This window comes from Chiloscyllium plagiosum, unplaced genomic scaffold (assembly GCF_037043375.1).
Source record: "Chiloscyllium plagiosum isolate Xiang-an unplaced genomic scaffold, Cpla_swu_hap1 HiC_scaffold_20, whole genome shotgun sequence".
Lineage (NCBI taxonomy): Eukaryota > Metazoa > Chordata > Chondrichthyes > Orectolobiformes > Hemiscylliidae > Chiloscyllium > Chiloscyllium plagiosum.
Window position 1 is genome coordinate 17513143 of NW_028270158.1, and position 25097 is coordinate 17538239.

Genomic DNA, 25097 nt, shown 5'->3' on the forward strand with positions numbered 1-25097 from the left:
ATACTTCCTCCTATGTCCATTGACCATAACCTCAGCACTAACATCAAAGCCAATGTTTTCTGGTCCATTTCCTCTTTCCCTTGTTCCTGTCTTTTGTATTCTCCTCTGACTTCCATGCAACCTGCCTCCACAGCTTCCAAAGCCTCATTGACAGTACCGTCATAGTAGACATATTGTTTTAGCCTGTAAATTCCCTGCTGAGCTGATTTCTTTCTATCTCAACTGTTTTTGTCTTCCCTTGTGCAATCTCTTCTGACCTATAACAATGATTTCTCGATGCTCCGTAACTTTTATAATTCTCAGTGTCCTGACCAAAACCATCTCCTTATTCTTCTAGTTGCTCCACACCTCCAACTCAGCTCGGTAATCTGAAAGCTTTCTGTTTCTTCCCTGAAATTAGGCCCAACTAGCTCCCATCCTCACCATCCTCTTCTGCCTCACTGAACAATATCTTTCTATTGAACAATTTTTCCTTCAAATCCACTTGCTTCCTCCAAACGAGAAGTGCTTGCCATTTTGTGGCATATGTGGAACGTCCCTGACCTACTCAGGTTCCTCCTTCAATTTTTCTATACATCGATGAATATTGGTGTCATTTCCTGCTTGGAGATTGAGCTGGGAAATTCCATCCACTTTGCATCCAATTTCCACCCTTCCCTCACCTTCAGCTAATCTGGCTGTAACTCTTCCCTTTCCAATCACAAATATTCACTAAAAGGCCGTTCTCTCCTGCAGTTGCCTTGATGACACTTCCTCACACCCTCTTTTCTGTAATGACTCTATTCATTCTCCCAGTTCCTCCTTCTCTGTTGTATGTGTTTGGTCAGTCCAATCAGGCATGCCAATGATTCCGATAAATGTTCTATTTTCTCAACTAAGTGCCTTGACCACAACCTTTTGTTTTCTTTCATACCCTACTCCTGCTCTCAGTCCTATTCCTCCTTGCCAGACCTATAATAGGGCCCCCTTTTTCTCCATCCATTCCATCAATATTTATTGAATCAAGCTGTATCATTCAGCATGAAACCCCAACCAAACACATCTTCCTCTTCTCTTCCTTTTCACAGAATAAAAGAATTGTTATAACTGAAAAGGAGGCTATTCAGCTTTTCAATGAGCATCATTACCTAGTGCAAATCTCCTGCTTTTCCCCTGTGCCCTTGCACAATATTTCTATCCAAATCATTATCTATTGCTGTCTTTAATATCTTAATTCTACCTGCTGTTACCACACTTCAAGTCAGTGCATTCCATACCCTAACTACCCTCTGCGTGGAAAAAGAAATTCTCACATCACCCTTGCTACTTTGATATTTCACTTTTAAATCTATGCCTTCTTGTTTATTTTACAAGTGGGAACAGCTTCTCCCTATCTGGTCTATCCAGCCTACTCATAATTATGGAGATGTCGATCAAATTTCCTCTCAGCCTTCTCTCCAACTTCTTCAATGTATGCTGACGAGTTAAATTTCTCATTCTTAAAATGATTCTTATAAATTGCTTCTGGACTCTCTGCATTGCATTCATATTTTTCTTATAATGTGGCATTCACAAATGAACACAACTTTTATAGCATTCTCGCCTGGACACCCTGGTCTACTCCTCAAACACCCCTTTTGTTTTTCTCCTGTACTTTTCCATGCAAGCACAGGAGATGCAGTTCCTGCTCTTTACCTCCTCCCATGTCACTGTCAAATGCCCATATTGGTCCTTCCAAGTGAAATAGTAATTTGCTTGTACTTCTTTTAATTATGAATACTGTATTTGCTGCTTACAGTGCAGTCTCCTCCACAAAGAGAGATCAAATGCGTACTGCATTTTCACTCTGTTTTGAAGGCATGAACTTGATTTTATACTTCACCTGCTAATGTCTCAATTAAGTTCAATGCAAGCTCTGAACCAGTCCTGACAAAGGGTTTTGGCCCAAATCGTTGACTTTCCTGCACTTCAGATGCTGTCTGAGCTGCTGTGTTTTCCCAGCTGTACATCTGTTGACTCTGGATCAGAACCCTATCTTTCAAATGGACACTTTGCAGACTTCTGGACTTGAAATTAATTCAGTAATTTTAGACTATAGCCTTTCCCCCCATTTTGTTCTATGTTTTTTTGCTGGTTTGTTTTTATTTTTCTCTCAAATCTTTGTTCAAGACTTATTACATTTTCAACTTCCCATCCGTTCTCATGAAAGACATGAGAAGTTAACTGTGCAGCTTACTTGCTCTATAGAAGGTGCCAAACCTGCTGAGTATTTCTTCCATTTTCTATTTTTAATTCCAATGTCCAACATTCACAGTACTTTGCTTTCAGAATAGGAGCATTGGTTTTCTTTGAGCTTCATCACCCAAATTAGAAGGGCTTTAAAGCTTAGAGAATTTTACACAGTAGAATTGGCAATTTATAATCTGGTCTTCTAAATTCTTATATGAAATAAGACATTGTAAAATACTTTTTTTCTCAAAATTAAGTGTATAATTCTTCCCAAGCAGAAAGGAAATTCAATCAGAAGGAGTGATTGGTCATGATGCAACTGAAGATGCAAGAGCAGCTGTGGAGTTGGCACAATATTTCATCAAGCAGGGACCCATGAAGGTGTGTTAACAAACAAAGACTGTAGGTATTGGCCTTGATCAGTGGGAATAATTTTATTTGGTCTTGATGCTGGCATTGCTGTGTGCATTGATTAGAAAACCATTAAAACAAAGTATGTATGTTAAATATAAAACACATTGGAGGGAATTTTAATTAACCTGCACAAATGGAACAAATGTAGGTGTATAAAGGTTGCTAAAATAGGGCAAAGGCTTAATGCTGGGGACCCAGCATGGCCCTGTCAATGTTTGCATTAATCGGTGCACATTTGAACGCATGTAGGAAAACCCCTGGTAGGACAGGCAAGTCTGCAATTAAATATACAGAAAGCCCCTTATCTGAAAATTTAGCTCCGTAATTCTGACTTTAACTGTCAGCATGTGGATTTCCCCAATGTCTGAAAAAACACCGTGGAACTTACTATCTACACCATCATGTTCTTCCCTGTGCCCTGATGTTTGCAGAGCAGATCAGTTGTAATCCCAACTATTGCCTTTTTAAACACATGAGGCTTTAATGTAGTAATCTCGCCTGCCTCTCTGCTGTTATTGGTCAGGAAACCTAGAATGGGAGGGTTACTATTTTTGAGAGAGAAAGTGAGCACTGCATATGCTGGAGATCAGAGTTGAAGAGCATGGTGCTGGAAAAGCACAGCTGGTCAGGCAGCATCCGAAGAGCAGGGAGAATCGTCGTTCCGAGCATAAGCTCTTCATTACTACATTGCCATGTTGAAGAGCCCCGAACAATCTTGCTTCATGGCTTCTTGCCGATAACCTCCCAACTTGCCGATAACCTCCCCCACTGCAGCAAAGGTTAAATTTCTGCCACAGCTGCATTTTGGAAGCTTTAAGTATTTTTTTTAAATCCCAGACTCACTTAAAGTTTTACATGATGTGAAAGTGTCCCAGAAATTATAAGGCTGCTAATTTTAGAGAGCAGCAGAGACTGGCTTTACCTGAAATTGTGATGTTAGCAATTTGCACGAATTCCTGTAACTTTCAGGTTGGAAAATGGGTGCAGCGAGGTATTGTAAGAGAGCTTAGAAAATTAAAGGTGTGCACAGAAGTGACTATATTTTCATTATTTTAATGCAAAAGCATAAATCAAAATGTATTTAAATATGAGTTCACCAATCAAGCTTGCAGTTTTTCCATATGTCTCCAGTATTAACAATTTGACAGCTATAGCAGATCAAACCACTAATCCTGTTAAGATTTTCTTTTGTTGTTTCTTTTGCTGAAATATCTTTATTCTTCAGTTGGACAGGTTGTTATGTCATGTTATTTTAGTAATTGAGCTGCTTTTTATAAAATTATCTTCATGTTTGCAGTGCTGAAGGTTGTGTCTTTGTCATCACGTAGTTGAATATCATGGAACCTCAAGGTCTCACCTAAGGAAACACTGAGCCAGTTTATCTTGCTCTCCTGCGGTTTAGGGAGCAGCAGGGGGCAGACGTCTTCCACGTAATATGGATTTTGGTGTGGATTCTCATTAACATAACTCTTTCACATAGAATGTACTTCTGGTTGGCAGGAAACCATATTGCACTTCCATTCCAGCTGTTTTTGGTAACTTAAAGCAATTTGGGTGGCGGAAGCATTTTTTGGGCTTGGGATGATCGTATCACCTGGTGTTTTGCATAAGTAGTCAATACTTCTTTTGTTTATTTGTATCTTAAAATTTCCACATTTAATGTCAGTACAGAGTACACCCCATTGTTTCATTGTTTTAAAACTGTCTTTTCACTTAGCTGTCTGACATTGTCATTGTCAGTAGCTGCCGGGGAACATGAAATCAGTTGTAGTGAATGTTAATGGTCTCAAATGAATTAGCAGGCTTATTTGAAATAAAATCAGCTTCACATGCAGAGCTCAGAATGTTAAATTACCAATCTGGGCATAGTTCATTAATATTCAGCTAATTCTTTGGTTACAGGTAGCAAAGTTGAACCTGGAGAATTTCCAAACTAAACAGCCAACAGGAGATCATTTCACAACATGGCCTGAAGGCAGAAATCTGACAAACAGGCTGTCAGATTCCCTGAAAGCAAACTGCAATGAGGTAGATAGATTAATAGGCAGACCACCACTCCATTGTGGCAGGTTAGTTCATGATATTTTATCACTTTGAAAGCATTTATATTTAGATTGTTCTGCACTGAGAAACCACAGATCTTTTAACAGCTGTATAAAATGACATTCTCCTGGATTTGATTGCACAGTCTTTTAATTTCACATGCAGTGTCGTGCTTCAATGGAGAGCTGTGACATAGGGCATGCAGGAGTCTTGAGTTTTTACTATCCCTTCGGGGAGCTGATGCTTAGATAACAAGTTTCTGCTTAAAGCATTTTCTGGAATTCTCCCACATTCCCTCCAAAGAAATTCTACAATCATCTTCTAACATGGTGGAAGTGCATGGAAAGTGTACTGAAGTTAACACTGCCAGCTACTAAAATCTGAATAGTCCAGTAACGAATGTATTTGGCATTCATTTTTGTCTGACAAGCACATCAACCCATTGCTATCTTGACCATTATGTGAGCAAAAATGCTGAGCATTACACCACCTATCAGGGCAGTGACTTGCTGAATCCAATGAATCCCAACCCCAACCCCAAGGGCCTGGTCCATCCTCCAGATTCTGTTTGTGAGCAGAAATGACACAGATCTGCTTGATTGTGGTGGGTTTGTCTTCTTTGCAAACGTTTATTGGCATGCTTACCATCTGGCAGCAAGCCTAACTTCCGACAGATCTTGATTACCATAATCTTCCCCACCCTACTCTAATAAGAAAATGCTTATATTACTGTTCTTCTTATTATAATAAATAATAAATGTTAACAACTTGTCACTTATTACTCAATCATAAACATCACATTCATCCATTAACGCATTAACACTGAGTACAGACTTATAAGGTGATGGTAGAACTTCTTTCTTAATAGAGTCGGTTCTGCCTTAACGCGGTAGTTCCATTCTCGTGCAGCCCAATGTTATAAGAAAATGATGTAATAGCAGCACCATTTAAACTAATGGAGCTGGAATTGCGTTATAACCAATACATGCTTTAAAACTTCGCACTTTAGAAACATTGTCCCTAATTCGTCAGTTGTGTTATACCGAATTCATGTTAATGAAATTTGTGTTATTAGCAGAACAGCCTATATAAATTAATGATTTAGTGTTTCGTTAAAATGGCCACTTAGAATGTTTGCATTATTAGTCTTTTTGTGGACTGGTTCTTACATTTAATGATATTCCTTCATGGGAATGTCACTGGCTAGACCAGGATTTGTTGCCTGTCCCTTGTTCCTAGTTAAGAGTCAACCACATTACTGTGGGTCAGTAGGTCGGGCCAGGTAAGGAATTTCCTTCCTTAAAGGATATGAGTGAACTAGGTGGGCTTTTATAACAACCAACATGTTTTCCATTGAATCCTATGATTTCAGTTTTGCCATTTGCCATGGTGGGATTTGAGCGGTTGTGCCCAGACATTAGCCTAGGAATAGCTACACCATCATGTCAGCCTATCTATGTGTGACTTTCACCTCGTATCCATTGAAAACTGAAAACAGAGCCATAAAATCTGAGGGAATTAATATTTGGGCTGACATACCGACATAAAGAAAAAATGCTGGAAATACTAAACTGAAGAGAAGAGAAGGGGGTGGCATAATGGTAATGTCATAGAGTCATAGAGATGTACAGCACGGAAACAGATCCTTCGGTCCAACTTGTCCATGCCAACCAGCTATCCCAACCCAATCAAGTCCCACCTGCCAGTACCTGGCCCATATCGCACCAAACACTTCCTATTCATACACCGATCCAGATGCCTTTTAAATGTTGCAATTGTATTAACCTCCATCACTTTCTCTGGCAGTTCATTCCATAAACATTCCACCCTCTGCGTGAAAATGTTGCCCTGTAGGTCTCTTTTATCTTTCCCCGCTCATCCTAAACCTATGCCTTCTAGTTCTGGACTCCCCCATCCCAGGGAAAAGACTTTATCTATTTATCCTATCCATGCCCCTCATGATTTTATAGACCTCTATAAGGTCACCCCTCATCCTCCGACACTCCAGGGAAAATAATCCCAGACTATTTAACCTCTCCCTACAGCTTAAATTCTCCAACCCTGGCAACATCCTTGTAAATCTTTTCTGAACCCTTTCAAGTTTCACAGCATCTTTCCGATAGGAAGGAGACCAGAATTGCACACAATATTCCAACATTGGCCTGACCAATGTCCTGTACAGCCACAATATGACCTCCCAACTCCTGTACTCAGTACTCTGACCACTAAAGGAAAGCATATCAAATGCCTTCTTCGCTATCCTATGTACCAGCGACTCCACTTTCAAGGAGCTATGAACTTGCACTCCAAGGACTCTTTGTTCAGCAACACTCCCACGACTTTACCATTAAGTGTATAAGTCCTGTTAATATTTGCTTTCCCAAAATGCAGCACTTTGTATATATCTAAATTAAACTCCATCTCCCACTTCTCAGCCCATTGGTCAAGATCCTGTTGTAATCTGAGGTAACCTTCTTCACTATCCACTACACCTACAATTTTGGTGTCATCCTCATCTAACTATTTCTCTTATGCTCTCATCCAAATCATTTAGATGAATGACAAAAGATAGTGGACCCAGCACCGATTCCTGTTGTACTCCCCTGGTCACAAGCCTCCAGTCTGAAAAATAACCCTTCACCACTACCCTCTGTCTTCTACCTTCAAGTTAGTTTTGTATCCAAATGGCTAGTTCTCCCTGTATTCCATGATATCTAACCTTGCTAATCAGGCTCCCCTGTTGTCAAATGCCTTATTGAAGTCCATGTAGATCACATCCACTGCTCATCAATCCTCTTTGTTACTTCTTCAAAAAACTCAATCAAGTTTGTGAGAACATGATTTCCTACGCTCAGAGCCATGTTGACTATCCCTAATCAGTCTTTGCCTTTCCAAATACATGTACATCCTGTCCCTCAGGATTCCCTTCAACAACTTGCCCACCACCGACGTCAGGCTCATTGGTCTATAGTTCCCTAGCATGTCCTTACCACCCTTTTTAAACAGTGGCACCACGTTAGCCAATCTCCAGTCTTCTGACACCTCACCTATGACTATCGATGATACAAGTATCTCAGCAAGAGGCCTAGTAATCACTTCCTTAGCTTCCCATGGAGTTCTAGAGTACACTTGATCAGGTCCTGGGGATTTATCCACTTTTATGCATCTCAAGACGTGCAGCACTTCCTCCTCTGTAATATGGACATTTTTCAAGATGTCACCATCTATTTCCCTACATTTCTGTATCTTCTATGTCCTTCTCCACAGTAAACACTGATGCAAAATACTGTTTAGTATCTCCCCAACCTCCTGCTGCTCCACACAAAGGCAGCCTTGCTGATCTTTGAGGGGCCCTATTCTCTCCCTAGTTACTCTTTTGTCCTTATCGTATTTGTAAAAACTCTTTGGATTCACCTTAACTCTATTTGCAAAAGCTATCTCATGCCCTCCTGATTTCCCTCTTAAGTATACTCCTACTGCCTTTATACTCTTGTAAGGATTCACTCGATCTATCTTGTCTATACCGGACATATGCTTCCCTTTTCTTAATCAAACCCTCAATTTCTTTCGTCATTCAGCATTTACCAGCCCACTTGACTAGTATTTTGGAATCTCACGATGGTAGAGGATGAAATTAGTAAAATCAGGAATTAAAAGCTAAGTGACAATGTGTAATCATTGTTGATTGTCATGAAACACATTTGGTTCACTGATGTGAGATAAGGGAAGGAAATCTGCCATCCTTACTTGGTATACAGCATGTTAGGTGTCAGTATTCAACCAATTCAGTTAACTTCAAGCAATATCACTGGCTACTGGCAGCTTCCTGGCAATAGTACTGGTGTCTTGTATTCCAGAATTAATTGTGCCTTTAAACAGTCTGTTCTAATACAAACACTGTTATTCACCTAAACAATGCAGCAAATTGCATCGTCATATTCACAAAAAGCAGGAAAACTGCTTTCACCCAATTCCTGCCCTATCAGTCTACCCACAGCCATCAATAAAATGATGGAAGGGATCACAATAATGCTGTCAAGCTGCAAAGGAATAAACCCATTCAGTGACGTTCAGATGGGGTTCTGCCAGAGCCACTTGGCTCCTGACTTCATCACAGCATTGCAGGGTCAAAATTCGAGAATTCCATACACCAAAGGCAACAGCAGTCCCAGAGAGTGACTTTACAGCCCTTTCCCAATCTGTAGTCCTCACTTTCTCCTAACCCCTTCCCAAGGCATTCAGGGATGTGCAAAAAAAGGTCTGGCCTAGCCAGCGATGCCGACATCCCAAAATTTTTTTTAATCAGAGCTAAAAGTTAAGGTTTAACATTTTTTCATCCAAAATTCTGAAATATTGTAGGCTTTGTCTTTCTCTGTAGTAAATTCTACAAAATCTGCCATACCAGAGTGAGACTCCTGAAACACACCAGGCAATGCTTATTGACCATCGAGGCTAAAACCATTGTCTCACAAGATGCAAAGCCACAAACCTCCATCTACATATACACACTCTCCAAAGGAAGCCAGTGGATTACTTCAAAATTAACCGTACTGAATATTTTCATCATCTACCCGGATGGTTTGATCAATTTTAGCACTGATTTAGCAGAGGTTAGTTAAATCAATACAGTGAGTCAACCTTAGCACTATGAAGGCCTGTATATTTCATTTACAAGCTGACGAATTAGGGTGAACAGGTCTTGACAATCCAAAATGACTACTATACACACAATTTATCTATAACATACATGAGTAAATGGCAAACATATTTACCTGTACAACAAATCCAACTGTTCCAAAGCAGCGTTCACATCAGAATACTTTTGATTTTGCATTCCATCATTGTAAAGTTCTCATTTATTTATTCTCATTGTATTTTGCAGTTGTTCAGCGTATTATACTCTAGGCAAATTATTTAACTCACTCTGCAACAAAACTCTGTCATGTTCTCTGTTACACTTTTAGAGGTGGTAGTAATCAATGTGCAATGCAAGTAACAAGAATATCTTTTCTGCCATCTAGTTTGGTTAACACTTTGTGTGCGCATGATCAGAAAGCAGTTCTATTAGGCACAAATAAAGCAATGAAGGAGCTGATACATCAAGAAGCCTGGCACAAAATTGAATGTAAAACAGACAAAGAAGTAAGTGATATACCAGCCATAACTTATAGCCAGAGATTCTGTTCAGAAATCTTTGAGAATTCTTCCCATGAACTAGAAATGGACATGATACATTCAACCCTCTACATGAGCATAATTGATCGCTGCAATTAAAATCGGTTTGTAAAATTCTTGTTTTCTGTTTGTGAACCTCCATTGACAACCTGAACAACTGTGGCAGAACTGACAGTGTCACTAGCGCATAAATAGAATACCTTAGACTATTTGAATATTTCTTTTTGTTAGTTGTATTTTTGCATGTATACAGTATCACAATTTTTTTACAATGTTGAAAGATCTGTTAATGTCATCATAGTATTGAAGTGTGTATACTTCAATGCAAGAAGTATACGAAATAAGGTAGGTGAACTTGCAGCGTTGGTTGGTACCTGGGACTTCGATGTTGTGGCTATTACGGAGACATGGCTAGAACAGGGACAGGATTGGCTGTTGCAGGTTCCGGGATTTAAATGTTTTAGTAGGTTTAGAGGTGGGGGTAAAAGAGGGGGAGGTGTGGCATTGCTTGTCAAAGATAGTATTACAGCGGTGGAAAGGACGATGGATGAGGACTTGCCATCTGAGGTAGTTTGGGCTGAGGTTAGGAATAGGAAAGGCGAGGTCACCCTGTTAGGAGTCTTTTACAGGCCTCCTAATAGTCCTAGAATCATTGAAGAAAGGATTGGGAAGGTGATTCAGGAGATGAGTGACAGTAATAGGGTGGTTGTTATGGGGGACTTTAACTTTCCTGATATTGATTGGGAAAGCTATAGCTCAAGTTCGTTAGATGGGTCAGTGTTTGTTCAATGTGTGCAGGAGAGTTTCCTGACACAATATGTAGACAGGCCAACAAGAGGTGAGGCCATACTGGATTTGGTTCTGGGTAACGAACCAGGCCAGGTGTTAGAATTAGAGGTAGGTGAGCACTTTGGGGATAGTGACCATAATTCGGTGATTTTTACACTCGTGATGGAGAGGGATAAGTGTGTACTACAGGGCAAGAATTATAGCTGGGGTAAGGGAAATTATGATGCGGTGAGGCATGACTTAGGATGTGTGGCTTGGAAAAGTAGACTCCAAGGCAAGAGTGTAAATGATATGTGGAACTTGTTCAAGGGGCAACTATTGAGTGTCCTTGATAATTATGTACCGGTCAGGCAGGTAGGAAAGGGTCGTGCGAGGGAGCCGTGGTTTAATAAGGAATTGGAATCCCTTGTTAAATGGAAGAGGGCGGCCTATCTCAAGATGAGACGTGAAGGTTCAATTGGGGCGATTGAGAGTTATAGGGTAGCCAGGAAGGACCTGAAGAGAGAGCTAAAAGCAGCAAGGAGGGGACATGAAAGGTCCTTAGTAGATAGGATTAGGGAAAACCCTAAGGCTTTCTATAGGTATGTTAGGAATAAAAGAATGACTAGGGTAGGAATAGGTCCAGTCAAGGATAGTAGGGGGAAGTTGCGTGTGGAGGCGGAAGAGATTGGGGAGACACTGAATGAATACTTTTCTTCAGTATTCACTCAGGAACAGGGCATTGTTGTCGATGAGAATACTGAGGCACAAATAAGTAGAATGGATGGCTTTGAGGTATGTAGAGAAGAGGTGTTGGAAATCCTGGAAAAGGTGAAAATAGATAAGTCCCCTGGGCCTGATGGCATTTATCCTAGGATTCTCTGGGAAGCAAGGGAGGAGATTGCAGAGCCATTGGCCTTGATTTTTATGTCCTCTTTGTCTACAGGAGTAGTCCCAGAAGACTGGAGGATAGCAAATGTGGTTCCCTTGTTCAAAAAGGGGAGTAGGGATAGCCCTAGTAACTATAGGCCGGTGAGTCTCACTTCTGTTGTGGGCAAAGTCTTAGAGAGAATTGTAAGGGATAGGATTTATGCACATCTAGATAGGAATAATGTGATCAAGGATAGTCAGCATGGTTTTGTGAAGGGCAAGTCGTGCCTCACAAACCTTATTGAATTCTTTGAAAAGGTGACGAAGGAGGTTGATGAGGGGAAAGCGGTAGATGTGGTATATATGGATTTTAGTAAGGCGTTTGATAAGGTTCCCCATGGTAGGCTACTGCAGAAAATACGGAGATATGGCATTGAGGGTGAGTTGGAGGTTTGGATTAGGAATTGGCTGGATGGAAGAAGACAGAGGGTAGTAGTTGATGGCAAAGTTTCTTCATGGAGTGCCGTCACTAGCGGTGTTCCGCAAGGATCTGTTTTGGGACCATTGCTGTTTGTCATTTTTATAAATGACCTGGAAGAGGGGTTAGAAGGTTGGGTGAGCAAGTTTGCGGATGACACGAAAGTCGGAGGAGTTGTTGACAGTGAGGAAGCATGTGGCAGGTTACAGCAGGATATAGAGAAGCTGCAGAGCTGGGCAGAAAGGTGGCAGATGGAATTCAATGTAGCTAAGTGCGAGGTGATTCACTTTGGGAAGAATAACAAAAAGATGGGGTACTGGGCTAATGGTCGGATACTTGGTAGTGTGGATGAGCAGAGGGATCTTGGTGTCCATGTACACAGATCTCTGAAAGTTGCCACCCAGGTAAATAGTGCGGTGAGGAAGGCATATGGCGTACTGGCTTTTATTGGTAGAGGAATTGAGTTCCGGAGTCCTGAGGTCATGATGCAGTTGTATAAGACTCTGGTACGGCCGCATCTGGAATATTGTGTGCAGTTTTGGTCGCCATACTATAGGAAGGATGTGGAGGCATTGGAACGGGTGCAGAGGAGGTTTACCAGGATGTTGCCTGGTATGGAAGGAAAATCGTATGAGGAAAGACTGAGGCACTTGGGGCTGTTTTCACTAGAGAAAAGAAGGTTTAGGGGTGACTTGATTGAGGTGTACAAGATGATTAGGGGGTTAGATAGGGTCGACAGTATGAACCTTTTCCCGCGTATTGAGTCGGGTATTACAAGGGGGCATAGCTTTAAATTAAGGGGGAGTAGATATAGGACTGATGTTAGGGGTAGGTTCTTCACTCAGCGAGTCGTTAGTTCATGGAATGCCCTGCCAGTAACAGTGGTGGACTCTCCCTCTTTATGGGCATTTAAGAGGGCATTGGATAGGTATATGGAGGATAGTGGGTTAGTGTAGTTTAGGTGGGCTTGGATCGGCGCAACATCGAGGGCCCAAGGGCCTGTACTGCGCTGTATTCTTCTATGTTCTATGTTCTATAGTAAATAATATCCTAGGGCATTGCAAGGTCATTTGCTTTTGATGTCAAACAGCTTTAAAACAAGAGAGATAAATAGATTTTGTGTAGTGAGGGAGGGGTTTGAAGGATAGGAAGGGAAAAAAGGTGCGTGTAGAACAGAGGGCAGGGTGCAGGACTGGAGAGTGTATTGTGGAGAGCGGTGGGGCAGTTTTGAAAACCAGGGATCCAAAGGCAGAGCAACTGGAACGATACTGAACTGTCTGTGCAAACTCAGCAATGGTGTCAAATGACAATTCCTTTTTGCAGAGATTTGAGTTAGCACAGCTCTGTGAGGGGGATGAAATTGGGGAAATGTGTTTAAAAACAGGATTTTCTAGCTAGCTGTCAGTGGCAATTGCTTTAAAGGGCTACTGAGTACAGAGTCATAGAGATGTACAGCACGGAAACAGACCCTTGGGTTCAACTTGTCAATGCCGACCAGGTGTCACAACCTAATCCAGTCCCACCTGCCAGTACCCGACCCATATCCTGCCAAGCCCTTCCTATTCATCTACCCTTCTAGATGCCTTTTAAACGTTGCAATTGTACTAGCCTCTACCACTTCATCTGGCAGCTCATTCCATTCACGTACCACCCTCTGTGTGAAAAGATTGCCCCTTAAGTCTCTTTTATATTTTTCCCCTCTCACCCTAAACCTATGCCCTCTAGTTCTGGACCCCCTACCCCAGGGAAGAGACTTTATCTATTTATCCTATCCATGCCCCTCATGATTTTATAAACCTCTATAAGGTCACCCCTCCATCTCTGACACAGGGAAAACAGCCCTCACCTATTCAACCTCTCCCTATAAATCAAATCCTCCAACCCTGGCAGCATCCTTTTCTGAACCCTTTCAAGTTTCACAACATCCTTCCGGTAGGAAGGAGACCAAAATTGTACACAGTATTCCAACAGTGGCCTAACCAATGTCCTGTACAGCTGCAACATGACCTCCTAACTCAATACTCTGACCAAAAAGGAAAGTCTTCCAAATGCCTTTTTCACTATCTTATCTACCTGCGACTCTACTTTCAAGGAATTATGAACCTGCACTCCAAGGTCTCTTTGTTCAGCAACGCTTCTTACACCTTACCATTAAGTGTATAAGTCCTGCTAAGATATGCTTTCCCAAAACGCAACACCTCACATTGATCCAAATTAAACTATGTCTGCCACTCCTCAGCCCATTTGCCCATCTGATCAAAATCCCATTGTAATCTGAGGTAAGCTTCATCGCTGCCCACTGCACCTCCAATTTTGGTGTCACCTGCAAATTTACTAACTGTACCACTTTTGCTCACATCCAAATCATTTATATAAATTATGAAAAGTTTTGGACCCAGCACCGATCCTTATGTCACTCCACTGGTCAAAGGCCTCCAGTCAGAAAAACAACCCTCCTTCACCACCCTCTGTCTTCAAGTCAGTTCTTTATCCAAATGGCTAGTCTTTCTGTATTCCATGAGATCTAACTTTGGTAACCAGCTTCCCATGGGGTACCTTGACAAACGTCTTACTGAAGTCCATATAGATCACGTCTACCGCTATGTCCTCATCAGTCCTCTTTGTTACTCCTTCAAGATGGCAGATTCCATTGAGGAAAGTGGGCTTTTCCTTGGCTCAAAAGTTGCTTCTATTCTTTATAAACCATTATGAAGGCTTATTGCAGTCAGTACAAGTGTGACTGGAACTACAGACAAGTAAGGAAGCTCTTAGGATTGATATTCCCATTGATGTAGATACAGAAAGTTTTTACCAAGTTTTGCAATAGAGTACGTTGGCCATTCTATTGTAATTTGTTTTTTGTGTCGATCTCTTGCTTCAATCACCTGAAAATACTCTAAAGTTGCTGTATTTTCTCACTTTTTACTTGAAATCTCATCAGTTTATACCTGAATATATTGTCCGCAGGTTGTTCAGCAAGCTCAGAATGAGATCCCATTTGCCTCGTTAAGTTTAAGTCACTTTACATCTTATTCCGAATATAGTGAGTATAATCTACATACGAAGAATCACCAGGGACTACTGCATGAAAAGGTACGACATTATAATAACTGAGATCTCTGTACAGTAATAATTTAGTTTTATCATAGCATGTTGTGTCAAAGCAAATATACTGTGCAAGATTCTTATTTATTTGTATAAAATGCATGCCATCAACTTTAGGAATAATTTGGCCATTAAATAACTAAGTTTATTATTGTACACATTTTCTTCATTTATAAGTCTTTTGGGATCACCAGTAAAAGAATGTGAAGATTATTCTGATCTAGAGCCAGATGGTTGTATTCTGCTTGTAGTATCCTCCTACAATTGAATCCTGAAGGCCACCTATGGTTCCAATTATAATTTCATGAACAAATTAAAGTGGCTGCTAAACTGATCCAGCATCCAGGACTGGCAGCACGGTGGCTCAGTAGTTAACACTGTCGCTTCACAGCACCAAGGTCCCAGGTTCAATTCTGTGTGGGGTTTGCACATTTTCCCTGTGTCTTGGTGCTCCAGTTTTCTCCCAGAGTCCAGAGATGTGCAGGTTAGGTCGATCAGCCATGTTAAATTGCCCATAGTGTCCAGGGATATGCAGGCTAGTTGGATTAGCCATGGGAAATGTGGGGTTACAGAGATGGGATGGGGCGTGGGTCTGGGTGAGATGCTGTTCAGCTGGTCAGTGTAGACTCGATAGACTTATTGACCTGCTTCCACACTATAGCGGTTCTATGGTTCTAAATAACAGGCAGCTTCTATGATTCTAAAATTGAAGACTTTCTTTTGCTTTTTATAAGGACCTAATGGGTTCTCATGGGTGTTTTATTTTCTAATTTAACTCAGGTTGTAGGCAGAGGGACCCTCTTGTGCTGCAATGGTAATGTCCCTTTCCCTTGACCAAGAGGCCTGGGCTCAAGTCCTACCTGCTCCAGGGTTATGGAATAACATCATGAACGGGTTGGTTAGGAGAAAACAGATTGTGGATGCACCTTACAAGGCTGCATTTATTACTCAGAGAAGGGGAAAGTGAGGACTGCCAGTGCGCAGGACTGAAAAGCATATACCCGAAACATCAACTGTCCTCCTCAGATGTTGCCTGACCTGCTGTGCTTTTCCAGTGCCACACTTTTCAACTCTGCATTTATATAATAACTCTGCATTATTATTTTCTGCCTGAAGGTAACAGTGAAGCCTTGTTTTCAGACTGCTCAGTACCTGTGATGCTGATACACCAATGCTGATATTACGTAGGGAATTCCAGGATATTTGTTGCAGATGTGTTTCAAGTTAGGATGGTTAGTGTTTTGAGTTAGTGGGCTATCGATGACATTGCTGCTCCTGTTCCTCTCTGTGATGGAGATTGCCTAGGAGACAGGTACTGCAGGTCATTTTATTGATTGTCCTCGTACCTACTACAGCCACAGTGTACCAGTGATATTGAAGTGCACTACCTGTAACAGCAACATAATGAACTTGTGGAATTACAGATACCTGGAGATCACTACCCTTCATCATACAGCATCAGTTAATATGTCTTAATTCCGTTTAATTTTCAAATCTCCCTACAGATGAGACAGAAGTTGTCAGAAATGTGTACTGTCTACGCTGGTCCATTCTGCAAGGATTTCTGTTTAACGTCTGTCGAAAGAGCATTCCAAAATTGTGGTTCCATCAGTTCTATCAGTGTTATCACAGAAACACACAAGGTACAAATAGTCAAAGTTCAATTAAAATAGAAAGGCCCTTTTGTGTTTCAGAAATTCTTAGCTACAAACTACAAATGATTTGGAGATGCCGGTGTTGGACTGGGGTGTACAAAGTTAAAAATCACACAACACCAGGTTATAGTCCAACAGGTTTATTTGGAAGCACTAGCTTTCAGTGGTTGTGGAGTACACAATTGTAAGACACATCAGTTACATCACACTGTAAACTTTTACTATAAAATCTGTGTCTTACTATTGTGTACTCCACAGCCATCTGATGAAGGAGCAGCTCTTTGAAAGCAAGTGTTTCCAATTAAACCTGTTGGACTATAACCTGGTGTTGTGTGATTTTTAACTTTGTATAAACTACAAAAATAGTGGCTAACAGAATTGTCATTTTCAAAATATTTCCAGTCCACTAGAGAGAGCAGTATTTGTTGTTTAACCGTTAGCTTTTCCCTCTCAGAGCAATATGTAACAGGTATGTTGGTGCTAATGTGAATGTCTGCTATAATTGATGACCAGTAAATTCATAATAGGTTAGTTGAACATATTACCAGATGCAGTCCTGTATCATATCAAGCTTCTTCACTGCTATATACATGTGTATCACTGTTGGAGGACTTTGCCAATTGCATTTCAGCATTTCTTCTCTAGTTAGGGCATTTGTAAATTGCTGACCCATAACACACAGTCAGTAAAACATTGAGTGACCTTGGGGCACAATGGCTGGAATTTAATTCCCAGAGCAAAGGAATAATTTCACAAGCAGGCCCCACAGTAACGTTTAACCTCCAACATTTCAAAACAAAAATTAAATTGATGTGATCACAAAATTGCCTAAAATAGATTGTTCATCCTGGTATCATAAGCAGGCCTTCATGATTATCTCCAGTGGTACTAACAAACTGTTGGTTCAATGTGTATTTAAATAGTGGACTATGATAAATGTTGTATAAATAATTTGATCTGTGGTGGAGTTAGATGCGCTGCATGGGTAAAGTTGTAGGGACACTGAGGCAGGAGCTGAAAAAACTAAGAGGGAAATGGAAACTGCAGGATTAAGAATGGATGATAGTGCCTACAGGACCTGAATTCTGACAACTTCAATCCTGAAGAAGGGCTCATGCCCGAAACATCGATTCTCCTGCTCCTTGGATGCTGCCTGACCTGCTGCGCTTTTCCAGCAACACATTTTCAGCTCTGATCTCCAGCATCTGCACTCCTCACTTTCTCCTAAAAATCACACAACGCCAGGTTATAGTCCAACAGGTTTAATTGGAAGCACACTAGCTTTCGGAGCGCCACTACCTCATCAGGTGGTTGTGATGAAGGAGCGTTGCTCTGAAAGCTAGTGTGCTTCCAATTAAATCTGTTGGACGATAACCTGGTGTTGTGTGATTTTTAACACAATATGGCAGGTACAGCTGGAAAGGGTATGATGATGTGTGTAGATAACAAGCTTAGCTTAGGAAGCGAGAGCAAAAAAGTGGCTACCATATCTCATAAGAATGACTTTGTTGAGCACACTGTGATATCTTTAGAGTAAATCTTGAAACACCTGTCAATTCTTGAAAAAGTATTGCCAGACATTATCTCCTTCAGTAATTCTCAACAAGCGTTTGAGTCTTGTAAAACTTTCAGCCCCTTGTGCCTATTAAATTGCTAAGTTTGAGAGTCAGCCTTCAGACCATTTTACTACTCTCACCTAAGTACTGAGATTGTGGACTTAAGTACAACTTCTAGAATAGGACTCCATTGCTGTACTAGGGTACTGCAGTACTCTCGGGATACCATACTTTTGATGAAATGTTAAGACCTTATCTGACCTCTTAGGTCAGTTCTCCTCATTGCCTGGCCCTCAACCCTTATCACTTGAAAACAGGTTATCAGATCATCTACTGCTGCATTTTTGGAACAGCAAGCATGTTTGTTGTCATGTTTCCCCATATTATATTTCAAAAAATGATTACTTTTAGACATCCCAAGTCATGAATGCTACTCGATAAATGCAGGTGATTTTTTAGGCACCTTATTAGTTAATAAAGAAAGAACTGTATTGTAAGATAATGGTTGCATGATTTTGTTTTCATTCTCTTTACAGCCCTATGTGCGTATTGAGTATGCACTTCCTGAAAGTGCACTCCTTGCTGTGCTTACATTGAATGGAAGCGTTGTGGGGCAGTTTCCCATTACGGTAACAGCACTGAAATTTTAATTTTCTTTCATCCTTTTCGGAATTCTTTTGATAGCTGCAAAAAGTAGTAAGACAAAGTCTCAGTGCCTCACAGATCAGTCCTCTTGAAGTATTCAAACTTTACACATGCATTTCATGAGCAAATACCACTTATATTACCTGTCAGTCTGCGCATTCTGCTGCAGCTTATATTTTTTTGTGTTCAGTTACCTCATTATTAATAAGACATAATAGATTAAATTTTCTCTGAATTTTTGCACTTAACATAGAATGTTAGCTTCTATTTTGCGATGACAATGTTATTTGAACTAGGCTCATTTTTTAAAATCATTACTGGAATGAGGGCATCGCTGGCTATGCGACATTTATTGCCCATCCCTAATTGTCCGTAGAACAGTTAAGACTCAACCACTTTGTTGGAGGTCTGGAGTCACACGTAAGCCAGATCTCGTATGGATAGCAGTTTCCTTTCCTAAAGGACATTAGTGAACCAGATGGGTTTTTCCAACAATCAGCAATGGATTCATGGTCATCGTTAGATTCTTAATTCCAGGTATTTCTTGAATTCAAAATCCAGCAATTGCCAAGGTGGGATTCGAACCCAGGTCCTCAGAACATTACCTGGGCCTCTGGATTAAATATCCAACAATAATACAACTAGCTATCGCCTTCCCTTGCCATAATAAGCAAAATGTATTAAATTCCATTTAATATCTAGATAAGTTAGCCAATTAATTTCATGATATTTTGGGGGGAACATTTTTATTATTAAGAATTAAAATGTTATAGCCAAAATTGAACTGTTTGCAGCCAGTGTCAACAGTGCCACTGTCCGAGGCTGGGTATAGTATCTATGCCGTTTGTAACACTGTGAAGGCATACAACCAGGTAAGAAGGGATGAATCATTCCCCTGTTTTTAAGCTTCGCAGTTGACCATAACAAAGATTTTTAATTCTTTATGGCATGTAGCTATATCACAATTCATTAAAGCATAAATAGTATTTCAGATTAAGGAGCTAGTTACAAGGTTTTCTCATGTGAAAGATAAGAATTATGTTGTTTACAAACCCCATGAAAATTTTTAAAAAAGCAATATCGAACACAAACACAAGTATAAATTTAAAAATAAGAGAGAGTCTAATTTAAAAAAGATGATCAAGGATAAGAAGTCCTCAAAATCCTTGAAGTGTTAGGTTTTAACATGAGACCACAATTGTAATTAATTAAGCAACAAGTCCTTAATTAAATTTGTATCCTCAGCAGTAACCATGTTTGTAGACACTTTTAAGTTTTCTGTGAATGGATGTTTCTTCAATTTGCTTTTTGTTGATCATGGTTTTCTGAGAGGCTGAGAGAAAAGGCAGAGATGGAGAGCAAACCTTTCAAATTCTACTGTTCTGAATCCATCATTCCTTCTTTCTACTCTACTCCAAAAGCTGTCTGAAGTGCGGTTCATGTATGACTTTATTGCTTTTTCAAAGTTGGATAATCTGCAGGTGACTTTCATCCCAATATATGAGACTTTAAGAAAGGTGTGAATCAACCAAGTGATGCAGATCAGAGTTTCAGTGCTTTTTATAATGGTTAATTTTGCCTCAGACTGATGCCTGTTTATTGAGAACTTCATGAACTTGGCTAAACTTGGTCAAATAAATGGCCACTGTTGCTATCTTAAGTCAGTGTTTTTACTTTTCAAAAATCATTTTGATCCATGAAAGGTCCAAGGCATTAAAGTCAGAGGATTAAAGGCAAAAAAAATCTATTTTTATCACTATTGTAACACTCTGCAATCATTCTCCATTTAAAGAATACTTTTTTTCCCCATTCTTCCTGCCAATGTGAAACACTTCATATTTTCAAACATTGTAATTAATCTGTCAGATTTGTGCCCACCTACTGAGCCTATCTATGTATGTCCACTATTCCCACTAAATTGTGTAAACCTCGGAGGTCTGTGCAGCAGCAGGAAAAATTAAAGGGAATATTGCCGTCTACCATGAGCTTTTATTTTCTGCAATAAGTTTTGATTTGGCACCTTATCAAATGTTGTCTGGAAAACCAACTATACCATATCTACCTGCTCTCCTTTACTCCCTACATTTATTACTCCTTCAAAGAACTTCAATAAATTGGTTAAATAATTTCCCTTGTATGAAACCATGTGGATACTTTCTGATTACTTTCAGTTTTTACAATCCCTTCAATGATTAATTCTAACACTTTCCCCGTGGGAGATATCAGACTAACTGGGATATAGTTTCTTGTTTTCTGCTTACCTCCCTTCTTGAATATAGAGGCCGTATTTGCTACTTTCCAATCCAATGGAACCCTTCCCAAATCTGGGGAGTTTTGTAAAGTTAATGCCAACATATCTACATCAGTCACCTCCTTTTAAGACCTTGGGATGAAGTCCATCAACCCAGAGACTTGTCAGCCTGTGGCTCCATCAGATCACTTCATTCATGATTATAATTTCACTCAGTTCCTCTCCCCCTTCTCTATCCTGATTTATAGCTATTACTGGAATGCTATTTGTATCCTCTATATTGAAGACAGAAGCAAAATATTTTGTTTGTTTCACTTGCCATTTCTTTATTATCTGCTATTAATTCCCTATTCTTACTCTTAGGGGACAACTATTCACTTACTTACTGTTTTAAATACTATAGAAATGCTTGCTATCCATTTTTAAGATTACCAGGTCGGTTCTTCTCGTACTCTAATTGCTTCCTTCAGCTAACCTTTCAGTTATTCTCTGCTATTCTTTACATCTTGACCAATTCTCAGACCTGCTACTTACATTTGCATAGTTGTGTACTTTTCCTATTAAGTTTGATGCTTTCCCTGTTTGATGTACCACATTTTTATATATTTGATCCCTTGTTCCACACTGTTTAGTTTAAAACCCTCTCTACTTCCCGAGTTCAGCAATTTGTAAAAAAAAAACTGACACCACCTCAGTTCAGGTGTAGTTCATCTCCCACCTTTTCCAATACTGATGCCAGTGACCCATGAACCAGAACTTCTTCCGCACCAGTCTTTGAGCTGTGCATTCATTTGTCTAATTTTATGTACCGTGTACCTATAAGAACAGGAGAAGGCTTTCAGCCCCTCAAGCGTAGTCTGCTATTCTATAGGAACATGGCTCTTCTGACACACCTCTCGTCCATTTTCCTGCCAAATCCCCATAACTTTTCATTTGCCTACTGGTAATGAATTTATCTCAGCTTTAAATATACAGAAGGACTCTGACCACAGCGCTTTGCGGCAATTAGTTCCAAAGATTCTCAACCCTCTGGAAGGCCTATTTACACAGGTAGTTATACAGATATTATAACCTTTTGTGGTTCAGTTTCTTAATTTAGTGCATAGCTCTTCAAATATTCAATGCCAAACCTGTCTTTATTTTGCCTATGTTGTTGGTACCTGCATGAACCTTGAAGATGAATTTCTTTCTAGCCCTGAGTAGATTTCTTGAATCCTGACAGTGGGCAGCAATCACAGCCATCTGGATTCTCACACTTTGCTGCAGAGAATGGAGTCAATTCTCCCCACTACTACTACAGCTAGTCCTTTCCGGTTCCCTGATGTGTTGCAGGTCTGCAGTTTGGCCTTTAGTTTGTTAGATCTGAGCCAAAACTTAGTTCCAAAAACTTAGTGCAGATATGTTTGCTCCCGATCACAGTGGTGTCCAGCTGCACCCACATGCTGCAACATTACCCTCCATCGCTTATAAGTTTTAATTATTTACTTACTTATGCTGCTTGTTATATATTCTAACTTCACAACCAATCTGTGTGCTTTATTAAAGCTTAAGAATACAACAATTAATGACTTACCAGAGACTCACCAAATAACTAGCTCCCTTCCCTCTTGTAGAACCAATTCCAATCAGCCCTAATAAATCTGAAGAATCAATGAGTGCACTGGTGCAACAAAAAAAATCACTTTAGTGACTGAACTTAACTTGAAGAAACTGATCAGGTTTACTATAACTTTATTTCTGAAAATGTGTTAGTGTTGCTAAGAACAGATTAATCTATGATCCTGATACAGAGCTTCATGTGCTTCTGATTAACTTGGACAGGGCAGTTTTCTACTGTAAAATTATAACACTCCAGACTGGACTGTCAAAATTCATTTTCTGTGAAACTCTTACATGTGTCAGAGAGAGAGCCTTTCCTCCTACTTGTCTAAATTGGATCCATATCAAGGAGGTAGCCTGCTGTTCAGCTCTAGGGTTAGATAAAATTGCTAATAGAAACAGTATTTTTTTTCTAATTCTTCAGGTTCAAAGACCTACTAAAGAAAGCACACTGGATTGTGATCATGTCCTAAAGAAGCTGGAATATGATGTCACAAACAGAGCGGTTATTTATGTATCAGGAATTCCACAGACCCTGACGAAGACTCGCCTCAATAAGAAATTCAGCAAATTTGGACATATTGAGGCTATTATTTACCCTGGTGATGATATTGGTGCAAAGCCTCAGGATTGCTTTATAAGTAAGTAAATCAATATCAAAATTTGATAAAAGAAAATCTCAGATTATATACATTGAACATTTTCACTGTCGATTTTTCAAATTGGTAGAAAAGGCGTATTTTAGCTGTGCTTCATGTAGCAAATAAGTGTTGGAAGTTTTCTATAAAATTGAAGAAGTCATCGTGTATTTATTGGGGTTGCTTCGGTTTCCTTTTCACAAGACATTGCCTGCTGAGAAGCTGTGGAAAAGCACGGGGGAGGGAGAGCAAGCCTTTTCTATTCTGCAGTTACAAATCCATAATTTTATCTCTCTGTCTGAAATTGATGTCGCAGGGCATTTGCATTCAATACTGCGTCAGGATGGCTCATGCCCAATATTTTAATTTGGAAAATTTCCCATCTGGGGGTATACTGAGAGCTCTCAAAGAAAATTGAGTTTGGTCCATTTCTTTCTTCAAAATGTCCTCATGGCTCTTCAAACTAGCTTTAGCAAGGACTTGGAACCAGGTTTGTGAAGCTCACTTGGAGTGGAAAACTGTGTAGAATAGAGAAATCAACACAAATGAACTTGATTTATTCTATAATCTTCAAAGTTAAACTTTTTATAAACTGACCACTTGCATGGCTTTGAGATTTCATGGAAATTGGTGATGGAAGAGCTGAAAATGTGTTGCTGGAAAAGCGCAGCAGGTCAGGCAGCATCCAAGGAACAGGAAAATCGACGTTTCGGGCATAAGCCCTTCTTCAGGAAACCCGAAACGTCGATTCTCCTGTTCCTTGGATGCTGCCTGACCTGCTGCGCTTTTCCAGCAACACATTTTCAGCTCTGATCTCCAGCATCTGCAGACCTCACTTTCTCCTCAGGGTGATGGAAGAGACAAATCTTTAGGTTATAGAAATGAATGCTTGAAATGAAGCTATTTCTTCTTGAAATCCCAATTCTAATTCCAGACATATTTGTCAGATCCCTTTCAAAGCAGAAGTTGAGTGAGGGAACTGAAGGATTCAAATTTGCCTGGTGGATTTCTTGGGAAGTTTTGCTTGACTTCACGACTTCAGTTGGAATTACTATTCTGTGCGATTTATTGTTTAGAATACGGAAGCTTGGAGAGTGCTGTAAAGGCCCAGGCAGCAATGAATGGACAAGAAGTGAGAAACCAAAAACTGAATGTAATAAGAGCTCTCACTCCCTACCACCTCCAATCCTGGGCTGCTCAAAAGTCTTACACCGCACTGAACCCGAGGAAATCTGACTCTCTGCCATTCGACGGGCATTCTTTTGAGAAGAGAAAAGACAAACTTTCTCAGTGTGTGAGTTTTTGTCATTCAACTATTTTCTGTTCTTTCATGTTATTCTTAAGCTACTTGACCATGTTTGAAAGGGAAGGAGAGAAAGGAAGTTAAGAGCTAAAAAAGGAGAAAGAGAAATATTTTAAATATCATACAAATAACTGAAGCCTATATTTATCATTGACATTTTAATTTTAGAAGCAAAGCAGTTTAGGAATGATGTACCCAAACCTTCCACACAAACAATTGCTGTTGCAAAGGTGGATTAAAAAGTGAATACCCATATTAGTACATGAAATGCTCAATGCTAACAGAACACTATAACCGATCCATACAACTGGAAAAAGCTGTTAGTCATAGCCAGCTGTTAAATCAGATATTGAGACAATTGTAGCAAATGGTAAACAAAAACGTTGAAA

General features: G+C 40.1%; 1 protein-coding gene across 1 annotated transcript in view; it reads left to right on the top strand.

Annotated features, from left to right (window-relative positions):
* Nucleotides 1-25097, top strand: part of rexo5 (RNA exonuclease 5) — a 51359-nt gene that overhangs the window by 23293 nt on the left and 2969 nt on the right. The window contains exons 11-18 of the mRNA XM_043711928.2: nt 2487-2589; nt 4525-4691; nt 9687-9807; nt 14924-15049; nt 16567-16704; nt 18809-18901; nt 23192-23408; nt 24482-24699. Coding sequence (XP_043567863.2) covers nt 2487-2589; nt 4525-4691; nt 9687-9807; nt 14924-15049; nt 16567-16704; nt 18809-18901; nt 23192-23408; nt 24482-24699 — 1183 coding nt within the window. The remainder of the gene's footprint in view (nt 1-2486; nt 2590-4524; nt 4692-9686; nt 9808-14923; nt 15050-16566; nt 16705-18808; nt 18902-23191; nt 23409-24481; nt 24700-25097) is intronic.